This window comes from Anastrepha ludens, chromosome 4 (assembly GCF_028408465.1).
Source record: "Anastrepha ludens isolate Willacy chromosome 4, idAnaLude1.1, whole genome shotgun sequence".
NCBI lineage: Eukaryota > Metazoa > Arthropoda > Insecta > Diptera > Tephritidae > Anastrepha > Anastrepha ludens.
This window is the reverse complement of record NC_071500.1, coordinates 72,320,034-72,337,051: the sequence shown is the minus strand read 5'-3', so window position 1 is coordinate 72,337,051 and position 17,018 is coordinate 72,320,034. Positions and strand designations below refer to the sequence as shown.

Here is a 17,018-nt window from a genome sequence, read left to right as displayed (position 1 = left end):
CGGTGAAACACCATCTTACGAACAGGTAAGCCCGACTTTTTGAACATACGCTACGCTCTCCATCTTCAAATCTGTGGAGGCTTGGTGGTAGCAATACCGGTAACTTCAGCAGATGATTCAATACTTGGAAGCCTCAAACAATATTTTGGAGTCTATTCATAGCCATTCATTGCGACTGTAGAATAACTCGTATCGCTCATAACACAATTGAAGAAAAACTTGAGCAAAAAAGTCCTCAGGGAGGTGGGCATAGTCTATGGTTAACAAGTACTGACTACTAATGGTACCTTTTTCATTTTACAGTCAATATTTGAGATATCCGTAGTACACTTTTTTGTGCTGCCGTTAAGAGAAAATGTTACACCAACAACCCAGAGAGGATTATAGAGTTGAAGTATGAAATTGAAGGAACGGCATAATGAACTATTAGATATCCAACCAAGAAAGTGATTTTAAGGAAATTTGACTCCTTGTTCAACAGCAAGATTCACTCTTTACAACAAAAAAAAATGTTATTGAAAAGTGTTCACTGTTAATTTATTTATGATTGCATTGAATTAAATTCTAAACACTAGCTAGCGCACCCTATAAGTACAAGAACACTAGCCAACTTTCATTCGTATTATTGATATTATTTGTCGCAGTGTAGAAATTTAGGTCATCGTCCAATATACGATTGTGTGAAATTGCCGGTAGGCATGGTAAATGAAGTATATAGCGTTTTTTTTTTTGAAAAAAAAAATATTAATTTCTTACCTACGAACTAAACACGCTTAACATGCATACATGTACGTACATACACCCTCTTTCACTACTCATACTCATATTGATAATATTCTACAAAGACGTGGCGGCCATAATTGAGAGCTATTAAATCTTGATAAGACGGCAGTGACACGCAATGCTAGACAGAAGAGTCAACAATCAAATAGCCACCCAGTCGATCAGCCAGCAAAATCAAATTTAATAACTTAGTAGACAGGGATTTCCTTCAGTTTTTCCAAAGACAATATGGACAATTTAAGGGGTTGCAATATGTGTTAGAGATATGTAGAAATTACCATTACACAATAATAATTGCATAATTGAAAAGATAGTTTGTTGGTGCATTTATTTATACTCGTACTCGTAATACTATACATCATTAAAGTCTACATACGTATGTGCAGTGAAACCTATTGGGGGTTGAACACTTACTGCTCCGGATATACTTAGCGTATTTCCTTGGATTACCCAACTCAGTATCAGGATAAATTCTTATTGTAACGATTCAGATTAGTTTTGCGGGTGTTGGTGCACTGATAAAAACTTCCTAGAAAGGAGAAACATAAGCAATTTGTTACATTCTCCTATAAGAATTTTTGTCGAAAATGCATTCGGAATACTTAAAACAAGGCTAAGACGATTACTTCATTTCAAGCAAATCGCAGGCTTGGATTCAATCGTTAAAATATTCAAATGCTTGTATTCTATTGGAACATGGCAACATTGAAGTCGAAGCATTAATACAAGATAAAAGACCTGTAAATGATACACATTTTGAAGAAAACGGTGCCAGGGCAATAGCTGATGTAGCCGAATGTGTTGGTGCGTGAATACCATTCGGAATTCACAGAGAGAACGTGGGTTTGAATCTCAATAAAACACCAACATTAAGAAAACAAATTTTCTAATAGCGGCCGCCCCTCGGCAGGTAGTGTCAAACCTCCGAGTGTATTTCTGCCATGAAAAAGCTCCTCATAAAATCCATGTGCTGTACAGAGTCGGCGTAAAACTGAAGGTCCTTCCATTTGTGGAACAACAGGAAGACGCACGTCAAAAAGGTGTAAGCGCCAATTATATATATAATATATTATTGTATATATGTATATAAATATGTATATGCATTTAAAGCTCTGGAAAGTGAAAGGGTAGATAGTCAAGGAGGAAAGGAGAGATGTAACGGAAAGAAAAAGGTAGGATGGAATTGAGGCATAGAGATAGCTAGATCTGTGAGAATTTTCCAGATTTTTTGGTAAATCTGAAAATATTCTTCAGTTTGAGAGAACGAATATTATCATAACATCGGAACCCAAAGTTCGCATGCTTGCGAAGGAAACTCACAGAGAAAATGCGCTGTGCTATCCGTCTTCTCTAAGCCCGACAAGTAAATCGGGTTCTCAATGATTGTAATGCTGGTCATATATTGACCCCATGGATTGTGTCTTGTAAGAATACCAACCATCGACGCAATGTCGTTTCTTCTCAGTTTTAGAAGAAAGTTCGACAGTTTTCTGTTCGGGCTTGTCACAAGAGACTTGCAACTCTGCAGAGTTCTAGATCGGATCATCGCTCTTTATGTAAATTATGTAAAATTGATACATAATCGCTGAACCACTTCATGATTCCTTCAGTACTGTTGCGCTTATTCGCTCTGGTGCCTGTGGGGTAACCACTGAACCACAGTTGGCAAATTCATCGGCAATTTCATTTTCTTGAACACCGCAATGTCCTGAAGCCCGCATAAGTTCTAGCTTATTCCGTCTTCCAACAGAGTTAAGCTTCTTCCTATATTCTTGAACAATCTTTAAGGCTTGCTTTGCGTTCTCCAGATCCTTTAGTGCAGCCTGGCTGTCACTAAAGTCCCCTATCTGTTTCCCGCTCCATCTCCTCTGAATTATCCATTCTGCTACTTTAAGAATGGCAAAAATTTCCGTTTGGAAAACAATTGCCATTCTTCCCATAGCGTAATGATACTACTCTCGTTTAATATAATATAATATATATAAAATTAAATATTAAAATAATAAATATAATATGTATATACTCGTACAAAATTAATACTGGTACTTACGTTAATGTTTTCGCTGTCAACCATTTTAAGCAATGCAATCAGTGAGGCTTTGTCGACCGCTAACCAAATGCCAGTGCCCAGCACGATTGTGCCAACGACCTATGGTTCGAAGAAATAAATGCAAAAAATCAATTTGTAATAGTAAAAAATGTATGCAACCAATAACAATAAGATGCGAACAAATATTTAGTATCAAAATAAATGCAGTGAGTGGGAGGCGGGGATTTGTACTAAAAGATAAATGCACAAATGCGCAGTTTAATATTTAATACGTATGTATGTACGTGTATTTTTGTACTTTCAGTTTGAGTTGTCATTCATTTATTTCCACTGCTTTTAGTTTATACATTTGCACACTTACATACGCATATATGTGCATATATATATTCGAGTTTATTCCTACTGTGTGGTTTGTTCAATTCACCTTCGAGTGCAATAAATACGATACGATTTGTGGTCGTGATGGAAAGTCAAAACAAGTTTTCACTTTTCTTTGTGCATTTGTTTCAATACTAGACATTATCCGTAAATATATACACGGGGATTAACAAAAGTTCGCTTAAGATTTTAAGTAAAAGGCTAAAAACATTTTTTAATTTCCTAACTTTAATCTCCATGGTGTTTTTTTGTCTTTTTTAGATTTGCAAATTCAACATTAATTTCCTTAATCATCTTCTCATACACTGCCGAAGCCTTTCCTCCTTAATTCGCAGCTACTTTCAGTCTAGTTTTCAGAGGAATACAACTAAAATGGCTTTCCCTGCTGAAATTAATTGGTATCATTACTTTTGCACCTGGTTCGTATGCATTGTCTACTCGCAATTTTTAAACATTTTCGTGGCAAATATCGGTTGTTAACAATGGAGTGGGGAGCTAAGGAGAATCGCATTGCAGTGAGCGGTAAAAGTGCAAGTTAGATTTACGAATTGCTGACAAACTTAATATTTCGAGAATGTTTGTTTACCGCACGATCAATCGTTTTTCCCAAACATCTGAAGTGACAGACAGAGAAATAAGTGGTCGCCCTCACGTGGTTGGAACCAGTGCAGCCATAAAAGTCGTTCGAGAGAGAATTCGCAGAAATCCCCTGAGAAAACAGAAAATCATGTCCAAGAAATGAATGTATCCGTGACAAGACTAATTAGGGTTGATCTCCACATGAAAGCCTTCCCTCCTACCGTCGCTCAACTGCCCATTTTTTGACAAGAAGAAGAAAAATAAACTCGGCATATGCAAGCAGCTTCTTCTGTAGCACGTAGTCAATGTATATGAAAATATTATTTTCACAGATGATACAATTTTCACTGTTGAAGAAGTTTTTAATGAGAAAAACAACAAAATCTATGCTAAAACTTCTAAAGACCAAAAAAATGTTGTTTGCCGCCATCTAGCCTCCGTAATGGTTATGTGGGAAGTGTCTTGTAAAGGCGTTACATCTCTTCATTTCTGCGAAAAAGGGGTTAAGACCGGGATAAAAGTGCACCAGGAGGAGGTGTTAGAAGGCGTAATGATGTAGTTGAACAGTACTCTTTTCAATGGAACGCCTTGGATCTTCCAGTAAGATTACGCTCTAGCCCATAGGCGAAAACCACCACAGTGGTTAAAAACAATATTCCTGAGTTCATAGCCGCAGAAGATTGGCCGTCTGGAAGTCCAGATCGGAATCCATGGGACTACAGTTTGTGGTCAGAATTAGAGAGCATAGCCTGAATCTTATAAAATCTTACTGATGCTCGCCATATTGATGACCAAGGATACTTCAATCTCACGGTGTGTGACATGACGAGCTTATTAACCATTTCGCAAACAGCAACAATATTTTCTGACACATTAACTGATTTTGGACGGTGATAACCAAAATTCATCGTTGAGTGAAGTGACTACGAGAAAATCAATTTTCTCGCCATACTCGCCATATAATGTTATAATTTTAATTCATCGATCACTCTTGTCTTATTAATTCCCGTGGGAAAAATAATCACACCAAAATATGCACGGTTGAATTCCAATATTTTTACCGAGATGCATTTTTTAAACCACTATAGCAAACACTAATATGGCTGACACATCAAAACGTTCTGAGTGCGTTCATGATAAAATATGTAAAAAACTTCCCAATGGAAACGTCAGTTGGCAGCAGACAACAACAGAAGTGCCCAAGGTCAGAAATATAATTAGCAGCTCTCGTACATACCATAATATTTTATATCTAGATTCATACGCATATTCAAGTTTTATTATATTTGATATGATACTCACAAAGAAGAGGAAGTTAAATAGGCATAGCAGATATTTGGCTAGCCAGACGCCACAATCAGAACCCATTTTGCTGCTTATGACTGTTGATTATTAAAAAATTGTATTCTGAAACAAAAAGAAAATATACCATATATTATTTATCTGCATATATATAATTATGTGGAAAAGTACACAAATTCAAAGCATGTAGAAAAGTAAAAGATACCTAAATCAGATTTTTCCCATTCAAAAAAAGGTAAAGCATCTTCTCGTGCATAAAAAATAAGCCAATGACTAAGGAAAACTTGTTCAACTGACCGGGTCGTTTCCCCCACTAATCTCCAACAATTCAGCTTATTTTATTTTGCGAAAAAAAAAATGTTTGTTGTATCAAAAGCTTGTTAAACTCTCGCGGGAATATATTTAAAAATTGGTTGAAATAACCTTTAATTTTAGTTAGGCTGAAATTAAAGTGAAAGGAAATTAAATAAATCTTGTTATAGCAGCAGATTTTCTAGGAGACGTTGGTACATGGGTTAGCGGCTGCGGTACCCTGAATCTCCTTACATATGCACTATGAAAACATAAATAAATGATATAATTATGTAGTTATACCTATATACTTACATAATACATACGAGGTGTATTCAAAAAGTAAGGAGAATTTTTAAATTTTGTGGGCTACGTACTTTCGATTATTATTTTTGTTTACGGTAGATAGATATGTTTACGGTTTTAGCAATATGGCATGTTTAGTTTGTTTGTGATAGACATAAATAAGACAAGTGTTTTGCTTATTCGGCGAACAGATCAAAGAAGTTGCATCAAATTTTGTGTAAAAAATGGAATTAAGTGCTCAAAAACACTTGCAATGTTGATAGTGGCATACGGTGGGAGTACCCTTAGTCAAGGTCGATTAGAAAAGTTACAGAGGATGTCGGCATATCGGCATATTGGTTGGCTCATGCCATACAATCTTTTCGGAAATTTTGGGCATGAAGCGTGTGGCAGCGAGGTTCATTCCAAAAGCTCTGAATTTTAACCAAAATAACGTCGCATGAGGATCGCTCAGGAATTGTTGAATGACGTCAACGATGATCCTAATTTGCTTAAATGGTCATAATGGGTATATGGTTATGACACCGAAACCACAGCCCAATCGTTCCAATGGAAGAATCTAGGAGATCCAAGACAAAAAACGGTACGCCAAGTTCCATCAAATGTCAAGGTTTGGCTCACTGTTTTCTTCGACTATCATGGTGCAGTGCATCGGAAGTTCTTACTACAATGTCGTACGGTAAATAAGGAGTATTACCTTGAAGTTATGCGTGGTCTGCGTGAAGCACTACGAAAAAAGTGCCCGGAAAAAAATGCATGGTTTTTGCTAATCACTAACCTTTGCTTGTGAAAGATTATTTGACAAATTTGGCCCTCTGCGACTGTTTCCTATTCCCAAGTTTGAAGAGGATTGAAAAAAAACCGTGGCAAAAGTGTATTTTATCTGAATTGGGCTACTTTAAAATAGAGATTGATGAGCAAATAAATATTTTTGGAGAAAAATTAATATTCACCTTATTTTTTGAATACATCTCTTATATACATAGGTGTAAATTCTCCGTGAGCCTATTTGATTGTGTTTCGAATTTTTAACTCCAATGTAAAGCCGTCGTGGAATGCGACGACAGCTGACACATACTCACTACAAGACTTCCTAAATAGATATCTACGAAAAATCCTCAAAATATTCTGGCCAAATACTAAATCGCATGCTGATTTATAGGCCAGAACAATCAATGCTATTCGAAATCCGAAAGAAAAAATGGGACTGGATCAGCCACGTTCTCCAGGAAAATAACTGCTATTTACTGGAGCCCCCAAGAAAGCTGGAAATATGATGTATAATGAAATAAAGAGAAGGGAAGAAAAACTAGTTCATTTTTGCTTTTCGTGAACCATTACGTGTCAACCTCTCCCACGTAATTGATATAAACTGAGAGTCCTAAAATGCCTTGATATTCGAGGGGGAGCATTAAGGTTAATTTCCGCCCTAATAAATGGACTAAAAGTGAATCCTATTAGCAGGTTAAGGATTAACCAATTAAAAATAAAGAATATCGAACTCATAAATGAGTAACGAGTGATATATTTTATGGAATGCTTTATTGAAATTAGTGTTTGTATATTAAGGGCATGAGTATGAACACTTTCTCTAAACCAATTTGAAACGTGAGTTATGAATTCAATTAGATTAGTAATATGAAGTTGATTTGCCTTAAATAAAATGGGCAATAGATGAAGGATGGATTGGGTAGGCCGACAACGATAGAACGCCGGAACGAGCTTTTACACCAGATTATGTCAGGGTGTGATAAGTAGATATTTTATGATAAGATCAAGATAAAAAATTATAAATTACGCCATATTGGTGCAGCAGTTGTCATCGACGTCTACATCAACGCCAACGGTAGGTAAGCTCAACCCCAACCAAGACGGTATATTCTATTATGAGAAGCTGAGCCTAGGTAAGATAGGTAAGCAAGTAACGACAGCAACTGAGACATGTTCGAGTAACATTCCAGCATGATAACGCTGGACCACACCTTGAAAATTTTGTCCCTCAAAGGGAAGGTACTGTCGCACAAAATTCAAAAGACATTGCACCTTCCTAGAACTGGTTGAAAATTAGTTGGAAAACGGTTTGGAACGAGCTGCCATGCATAAGTATACACACATACACATAATATATATCTACTTAACCTAAATAATGTTATATACTTATGCATATACATAAATAAGTATGTATGCACTCATAGTTAATTTTTGAAATTGAGATTGTTAATTGCCCAGTGAGCTTTCATTTAAATATTAAACTTTCTAATTAGCACCAGCAGTAGTATCTAATGGCGGGTCATGACAACATTTTGAACAAAAGGTTATTTTAAATAATATTTCGTACATTCATACGCTCACACATTTGACTGGAATTTGTTCGTGAGGTAGGAATGAAAAGCTCAAAACGCGGTTAAACGCAAATTAATATTAATCCCATACCGCACAATATATTGTACATATATGTATATCTATACATACATATATTAATATGTAAGTATTGTATATACCGACATTTATGCTTTTACCAGCAATATGGATAATTGGCTACGAACATATATATGTATGTATAGAACATGTTTTCAAATGTTATGAACGAAATGTGCATAATGGCTTTGTTTTTGTTTGCATAGTGGATAGCTAAACAAACAAAAATTCGTTCAAGCTGTATTAACACTAAGCCGCTGACAGAAGAAATGCTAAATAAAAAAATAATAATAAATGGCAGACACAGTAATCGCAGTAGGTATACGCCTCTCGGTGGAAAATCGTTAAAAAATTAATTGTTGCGACTACTGCATGTACATATGTATGCACATACTTATATATACACTCATGGGCAATAAAATAGGTGTGAGGCATTTTGATCAGTTTTCACTGTTTTGCTTTTGTTTATTTAATGTTCATTATTTTTTTATAAAAGTCTAAGTCATTTTACAACAAAACCATTTAATCGTTTTTTCAAACCTTGTATAAAAATTATGGAAATTCTGCAAGCTTCCACTAAAATTTCCAACCAAAGTCAGAGATTTATTATATATTGTAATTAATTTTTGGTATGTAGTTTTGTGCCCAGTTCAATCCTAGTATAAAAAAGTGCAAGCCGTATTTGCAGCAAAATACCGTTGATTTTTAAGAATTTTTTTCACTGAAATTTTTATCATTTTGTGCAAAATTTGAAATAGCGAGTTTTATTGTTTGTTTTGTAAGTACTCTTGCCTTGTTGTTTTAAAATAAATGATCCAATAATACAGATTCTTTCAGGTTTCATTATTTGAATTCGAAATACGGCTCTTAACAATTCTATGCGAAAAATTACATCATTTAAATGCCACTATGATCACGTCTACAGGCTGTCATACGAAATTTTCAAGGACTCGCTTACACATTGTCGCATTGGGCTCAACAATCTCAACCCGAATGCTGTCTTTCAGCTCTAAAATTGATGGCTTATTCACATTTACTTTACTTTTAAAAAAACAGCCCAAAAAGTAGTCTAGTCGCGTTAGATCGCATGATCTATGTAGGTTACCAGTGCATGTCACCATTATGTGAAATTAATTGGCCTGGAATTTTAAAACGCAGTAATACAAAGTTTTTCCGTGTTAAGTGACCTGTGTCTCCATCCTGTTGAAAATTAAGACCCACATAGACATTCTTTGAAGCTCAGGCCCCAAAAAATCTTGAATATGTTATATATAGTAATGCATTGACAGTAACAGCCCATTGAAAGTAATAGATTTTCATCTTCGAAAACAACGGATCAATTCTTCCACTATCCTAAAACCACACCAAACAACCAAACAGTCTATTTTAGTGGATGTAATGATTTCCCAGAAATTACTCTAAGGTTTCCTTTCCCAGATGCAGCGATGTTGTTTGTTGACAAAACCATGAATGTGGAAGGAGCTTCATCACTAAAGATGATTTTGCGTGAAAAACCAGCATCATGTTCGAATAGCTAATTCACGAAATTTCTGCGTTGATAATGAACTGTGGGCTTCAATTTTTTTGTTTGAGTTTTGTAAGGATGGAAAGCTTATGTAAAATCCACCAAACAGGCGATTCTTACGCCTAATTGTTGAGCACATCGAGGCATCGATGTTCAGAAAGTGTAGCGCAAAGTGTCTACAGTAACAATATTCTCAAAAGAACGTTCAGTTTTCGGTCTGCCAGTCCTTTTTCTATCTTCGATAGAATCCAAACCAGTTTCTTCAAATTTGTTTCACGAAACTTTGAATTGTCGACACATTCATTATTTCCACTAAAAAATCACAAATTTCGTTGGTCTGAAATATCGACCACAAGCTTTAGTAATTTGACAAATGGCAAAGAGGACATAAAAAAGGTACTGTCTAGGAATTGTTCACTACTACAACTACCGTCACTTTTTAAAGACCCCTTATAACAATACACGGCAAAACCACTTTTTTCTGGGTACTAGACCAAACCAATTCATTTTATGAGATTGAGCCATAAGTATAAAAGTAATTTCTCCGATTTTCGCCGTTAGCCTCCGAAATCGAGCTTTTCGAAGTTCGAAATTGGAGCTCTAGTAAAAAATTGTTTAAAATTAATGTAGGCCATTAAATAAAAAAAATAATAAAAATATGGTCGAGATACAATTGTTCCACCTATATAAATTTTAGACATGTTTTTTTTGTGAAAAATTATATTACATGCGCTATTAGAGATCAAGTTTCAGATCTGCGAAAAATTAAAAATCTTATATTTTAAATAATTATTAATAGATACAAAACAAATAAAAGTAATATAGCAAAACGATAGAAAAAAAGGAGCTCGGCCAAACACCTAACAGAAGTGTCCGCGAAAATTATTATTATTTTTTTTTTAATATAGCCAAAACTGGGAAAAATGTCGCACACCTATCTTATTGCCCACGAGTGTACATATATATGTAAGTATGTAGGCTACCGTTGTCATCACCGCCGATGCAGCGGTGGAAATAATGTGACAAGTCATTCGACGCCTAGAAGTAGTGCAATCGTGGATGTATTATACATATATATGTATGTATTTAAGTAGACAAGCCCAACTAGATATTCTGCGTGTGTGCAAATTCTCCTGTTATTGTATGATGGTGGTGACGTACAAGCATTTTTTTACTGTTACACCTTACCGAGTATTACGGTTAAGCCACGACTAAACGGGTCTGAGAAAGCCCTCGAGTCTCGTGCTGACAAGTTAAATATGTATATATGTATATATGTATATATGTATGTATGTGTGCATGAACACCTGTACTTATGATTGTGAATGCATTCATCGTTTGGTTTCACTAAAAACGGAAAGAGTTTTTAAGTCAAACATTTTTTGTTGGCGGAGGTATTTGCTAGCTATGAGAAATATCATCAATAATAATAAAAAGAGAACATGTGGCATCCTTGTATATCCGCACAATTTAATATAATGCTGGAGGCATATTTCTAACACATTTATGTGTTATCTACATATTTGTACAATTTGTTGAGTACCCTGCAAAAAATGGGACTTGTCTCTGAAGTGTCCAAAAACAGTCCCAAAGTAACATGCGACTACTGCCGCTTTTAATTTCTTTATATGGAATGAAATGTGATCTCTTGTTTGAGCATCTCCTATGAAGATATTAATTTTACGTTTCTATACTCAAACTAGCGAAACCCCGCCCGTTCCGCTGGTCGTCTTTAAAAAAAAACTAGATTTAATTAATTAAATTAAGCCGAAAAATACTGTGTGTATTTTATAAAAATTTTCGTATACTCAAACTAGTATGCAGTGAAAGTAGTCGGTCTCGAAATTGATATATTCGGCTTATTTATCTATAGCAAACGCAATAGCCGGCGAGTTATAACATCGATACACCCCACTTGAGGTCCGTAGTTTAAATCTTGACATAGATAATAAAAAATTATTTCATATTTCAGTTTTTTTTAATCAAATATTACAAATAACTTCACATTTGACTTGGAAAATTCACAAGCCCGAGAATGGACTTGATCCAGAAAACTTCGATATTATGAAATTATCCTCATGTGCGCGTGCAGTGGTTAAGCTGGGACTCCATACCAGTCCTTTCTGAAGTTGTCGCATACGTCGCGTATGCTTCAAAGGTAGATTAGTAAAATTGTATGAAAAGATTATTTTTCAAAGTTCACAAAGCAGCAATGTTTTATAAAGAAATAGAAATTGAAATTAAATTGTTGGTTGGTCAGAAAACGATGTGCAGCCGCGCACTCGATACCGTCACTCTCCTCGTACGTTCTCGTTTCCAAACTCAAAACTTCTTTTCTCATCTTTTGCTCGATGATGTGACGCTACAAGTATGAATTGCCACCTTACTCAAGATCACTCCCACACAAATATATGATAAAAAAATTAACAATAATACATTCGTTTCCACATCTTACCGGTTTATTCGAAAGGGCAAATATTCCCTTTATTTATAGAACAGGCATCGTCTGTAGTATTCTGTTAGCCCAGCTTTCCAAGACCTTGGCGACGGTTTCTGTCACTATCTTACGAACGACTTGCCTAATATTCACCTTAATGTTCTTTATTGGATTATTCGCACAATCACGGCCCTTATTGGCATTGTACAAAAAAAGTCGAACGGCGTCAAATCGCAGCTCCGAAGTGACTTGGCGCGCAAAAGATCGATTGTGACACTAGCTGTGTGCCATGGCGCGCTATCCTGCTGAAACCAAAGATCGTCCATGTCTTCAATTTTCGGCCGAAAAATCGTTTATTATGCCTATGCACATTCACCGTTGACCAAAATGGCGCTTTCCGAAGAATTAAATAACAAGAAAAATGGATGTCACCGCTCCGCAATACGCATGAAACTGTCACTCTCTCAGGTTGTGTTGGCTTCTCGACGATCACGTGTGGCTTTTGAAGCAGTTTTGCTTGTGTGACAACAAAAGATAGAGCGATGGGCTCAAATGAATACAGTTAGTACTTGATTATGCCCATTCAGAAGCTGTATCTACATGTGTGCATTCATATGTATGTAAACTCCTCATTCATGCACGGGAAATAGTGAATTTGCCACACGCCTCAATGGGCCTCAATGAGCTACTCAAGTGAAGTAGATGGCATGTAATAGTTAGTACCGTTCGGATACAATAACAAACAACTACCGACAACCAGATCCGGAAGAGAAGACCATAGAATGTTAGCGGGCCTGCACTTGTTTATGATTACGTTACGACTATCTGACGGTAAACCAACAACAGTCCATATTAAGTGTTGCCGCTCTTGCTGCCAACTTTATTGTCTGCATTGTGAAATCAACCGCAAAGCTATTCCATGCATACATGTAAGCGAATGATTGGCAAAACCAGTATCTTGCTTTGCGTATTTGGCTTGAACAGTTACTACTATTCAAGCGTCTAAATTTTATCGGGTGCAACTGTTCACGTCTGTATATTAATATGTACAAATGTGTATTTGTGCATATATATGTAAATTCCATTCTTGCGTTTATTTCCAATTTAATTGCAAAATGTAGCTGAGCCTATGAAATAGTTTTTGCCGTTGCCACCATCTACGCAATGATTTGGAATCCAGTTTGTTACATTATAATTACAGTTAAGTTAGTTTTCTATTTTGTTGGCAATTACATATTTGGCTATTGTTATAATATATTGGCATCATACTCGTATATAGGTATGCATTTTAATTCTTTTAATTGTAGCTGTTTGTTTTTATTGTATTTTTTTTATTTTTGTCTGGTGTGTGAACGCCCCGTTTTTTCTGCGTGCTTTGGTTACGAGTATCTTATTCCATGGTTAAAGCAGCTATTAACATTTTAAAATTTTTGGTAAAAAAAAGTCTTTTTATAAGCCTAAAACCTAATTAAACTCTTCATTTGGTCTTGCATATGCCCTTTGTAATTTTCGCATTTAAAACTTACGCATTTCATAAAAATTCACACAAATCTTCACTTTTTTTTCAATGACAAAAAAAAAGAACACATGAATTTTATTCATTTATTTTTATTTATTGAAATATTATAAGTATAACCTAGTGTAAAGCTAATAAGTAATCATCACTTAACAATGTTGAAATGGTTCTGCATTTCTTTCTCTTTTGCATGTAAAGGGAGGATGGGTCACGCTTTCAGATTGTATTGTACATACAAACAAATCTACTATATGAAATTCAATCAACATGTGAAATAGATTCAAAGGGTAACTCAGCATCTAGACACTTAATTATTCGTTTTATAACTGTCAAATTTGATTGAATACGATGACAATATTTTAAGTAATTTTGAAATCTTAATTGTTTGAAAGCATTGTTTGATTTTTTGATGAATAGGAAAGAGTGACGCCCTGATTCTTGCAAACAAGAGAAATGCACAGTCTGGAAAACTAAAATTATGAAAGATACAGCCAATGTGAGTGCCGCAGAAAAATCCCAATTGCTTGTCAAATATGCAAATGACAGCTCATTGCTTCACAAATCTTGAAAATATATGGCTTGAGTATTTCATGACATGAATTGCCAAATTCTTTTAATTTCCTGTCTCGATTAGCAATTTTCTTGGAATTGATCATTGAAACCAATCACAAATTTAGTGTCGTCTTTGGCCTCTTATTAAAGCCTATTATTTGAAGGAAGTAATATAAAACAAATACAAACAAATCAAGTTGGTAGCCGGTTTCTACCGAGAACTTATAGCCTGTCTAATAGAAGTGCGCCTGCTAAATAGGCGTATCTTTTTCGCAATACGCGTTGTGCAATTTGTTAGTTTTGTGAGAAATTTAGAAAACATTCTTTGTTGATTTCAAGCAGTGTTCTTATCTGCACAGTGTTTCGATGTGCTCTCAAAGCCCAAACATGGCACGTGCAACTGCAGCAAAATATTTGAAGTCGAAGACTTTCATAAATAAATGGGTTCAACGGTATACCGAAGTTAAAAACGTTGAGCACTTCCAAGTACGAGGCACAAAACAAAAAATGCCTCTCCAAAGCAAGATAAGAATTTCACTTATTTGCTTGTGACAAAGCCGCACTTCTACTTTCGAGAAAGTGAAGTAGTTTAAAGGAAAACTAGTGTAAATGGTTCCAAAAACATAATTGGCCAGACCTTGAATTCCGGGGCACATTGAAACAACCACTGGAATAGTTGCATACGTCGGCCTTGCTTCTAATAATCGACAACTCCAACGAACTGTTAAGCACTTGGTTGGGGTTCATGTTTGGGGCTGCATTTCCGAAAAAGAACTGGACCGTTTATTTTATTTTAATAAAAGCAAGCCAAAAAGCATTATTAGCATCAGCTGCAAAGATGATTTGAAAAACTAGCCATTCTCAGATTTTACCAGAAGAGAACGATCCCAAGTATCGAAGCCGAAGATGTGTGGAGTGGAAAGCAAAGAATTCAAAGGAAAACAAATATGGATGATCAAACAGCTATTAGATATTATGCAGACTCTATGTGTATATGAAAATTTTACGTCCAAAATTATTTATATTAAGTATTAGAGGGCTAATTATGCCTCTTATTATTTTTAAACAGTTAAGTAAAGCTCTTCAGCGAAACTATTTTCGCAAATTTGAGGCTGAGATAAGAAAGGCTAATTTAGGCTAACCCAAAGGCCTTCTAACGTTATGTTAACTCCAAAAAGTCCTACTCAACTATTCCCCATGAAGTATTTTACAAAGACAGTTTTGCTTCCTTCACTCGGTTGGCGGTTGATGATGTTTGCGATAGTGACGGTTTTTTATCTTATTTCTTCAGCTCTTTTATAGATTTTTAATAAATCGCTAGAATTATGAGATTTTATACATTTGAGAAAAGTCACATCTGTCTATCTATATTCAAGGCTGGCAATGAAAATGATGTTGCTAATTACAGACCTATTTCCGAACTATATATGACATCACGCTTGTTTGCATTTATTATCAAACACGAGCGGTATTTGGCCGTAAATGGTAGCATATCCAGTAACCAGCATAGTTTCATGGCTGGCAAGTAAACCGTCACTGATCTTGCTGCATTCACAGAATTTTGTAATTCTGTTTTCAATGACAGGCTCCAAGTGCTCGATGCAGTCTTTACGGACTGTTGGGGGCATGAAACATGAACTCGATCAACGTACTTAGCTTAATACTACTTACTCACCACTCACGGCAAGTATGGTTTTACTGAGGATGATAGATTTCAACAAGGATGATAGATACCAGATTTGCTCGTTAGGTGTGGTGAAAAATAAAATTGTTGAGGGGAACTTTGGATTCTACGTCGGCATATCTGTCAAGTTCGCTCAGAGCCGAATAACGGTCTGCTAGGCAGTACCCCTATAAAATTTTTTGGAGATTTCAAGGTTTGGTGTTTAACTATGGTGAAAAAGAAAATTGTGAGGGATACTATGGCTGCCACGACATTTTGCAGCCGAATTCCGCACGATCATATCACATGTATTTGCACACTTGTCCAATCAATCGTTGTTCAGATAGCAACGAAGTCACACGAACAAAGACTGTGTTTTTGGATATCATTAACGCAATCTTAGTGGCAGCCGAAATGTGCCCAATAATTTCACATATTCACACACTTGTCCAATCAGTCGTTGTTCAGACGGCAACGAAGGGTCATTGGTTGATTTTTTCATATATCACCAACACAATCTCGGTTCTTTTGTAAACGCACCCCAACCCATCAGCTGATTCTGTCAAATCCACTCAGACTGGAAAAACGGTTTGTTAAAGAGTTCTCGTGTAAAATCATTTCACCATAGGCTTGCAGCTGGCCACTAAACTGTCAAACACTCTCTCTCTTTAAAGCAATGTTTTCCTACAAATTTACACACATATTTACTGAACACTAAATTCGAACTGAGGAAGATTTTGTAAATAGGCAAAGAAACAACGGGAGTACTGGTTTTTGAACTCTTATTCGAAAATCGCTATGATATGTATGTGAATATGCCATTATATACATACTTTTATTAACCTCAATTCATCATAGTATTAGATGCACTTCACAAAAATGAGTGAAAAAAATTACCACAAGTACTTTTGCTTGTTCGTCAGTCTTGCTCCCCCAATTATTTCCATTACTCTTGTCTGCCAATATCTGCCAAAGCAAAGGTGTGAACTATTAACTTTCAAAAGTAATTGCGAAGAAACAATAGCTAAGAGTAAAACAAAAAGTTTTTAAAAATTCCACACTCAATTCTCACAGAAATTCTATTTCTCAGCCAGTCAGTACAAGTAATGAATCTTGATGTTGATTGAGCTTTGCTTGTGGAAATACCAGCACGAAAAAATTGCCTTAATAAATTGTAGCAATTATATACATATCTACACACGTTAATAGATCTAGATA

The 17,018-nt window shown here is 35.6% G+C and overlaps 1 protein-coding gene across 2 annotated transcripts in view; it reads right to left on the bottom strand.

Annotated features, from left to right (window-relative positions):
* LOC128859768 (CD82 antigen) overlaps positions 1-17,018 on the bottom strand; it is a 134,282-nt gene that overhangs the window by 43,572 nt on the left and 73,692 nt on the right. For both annotated transcript variants that reach the window (XM_054096831.1, XM_054096832.1), the window contains 2 exons: positions 5,093-5,197; positions 2,834-2,932 (listed from right to left, as the gene is read on the bottom strand). In XM_054096831.1, the coding sequence (XP_053952806.1) occupies positions 2,834-2,932; positions 5,093-5,158 (165 nt within the window). In that variant the 5' untranslated portion in view covers positions 5,159-5,197. The remainder of the gene's footprint in view (positions 1-2,833; positions 2,933-5,092; positions 5,198-17,018) is intronic.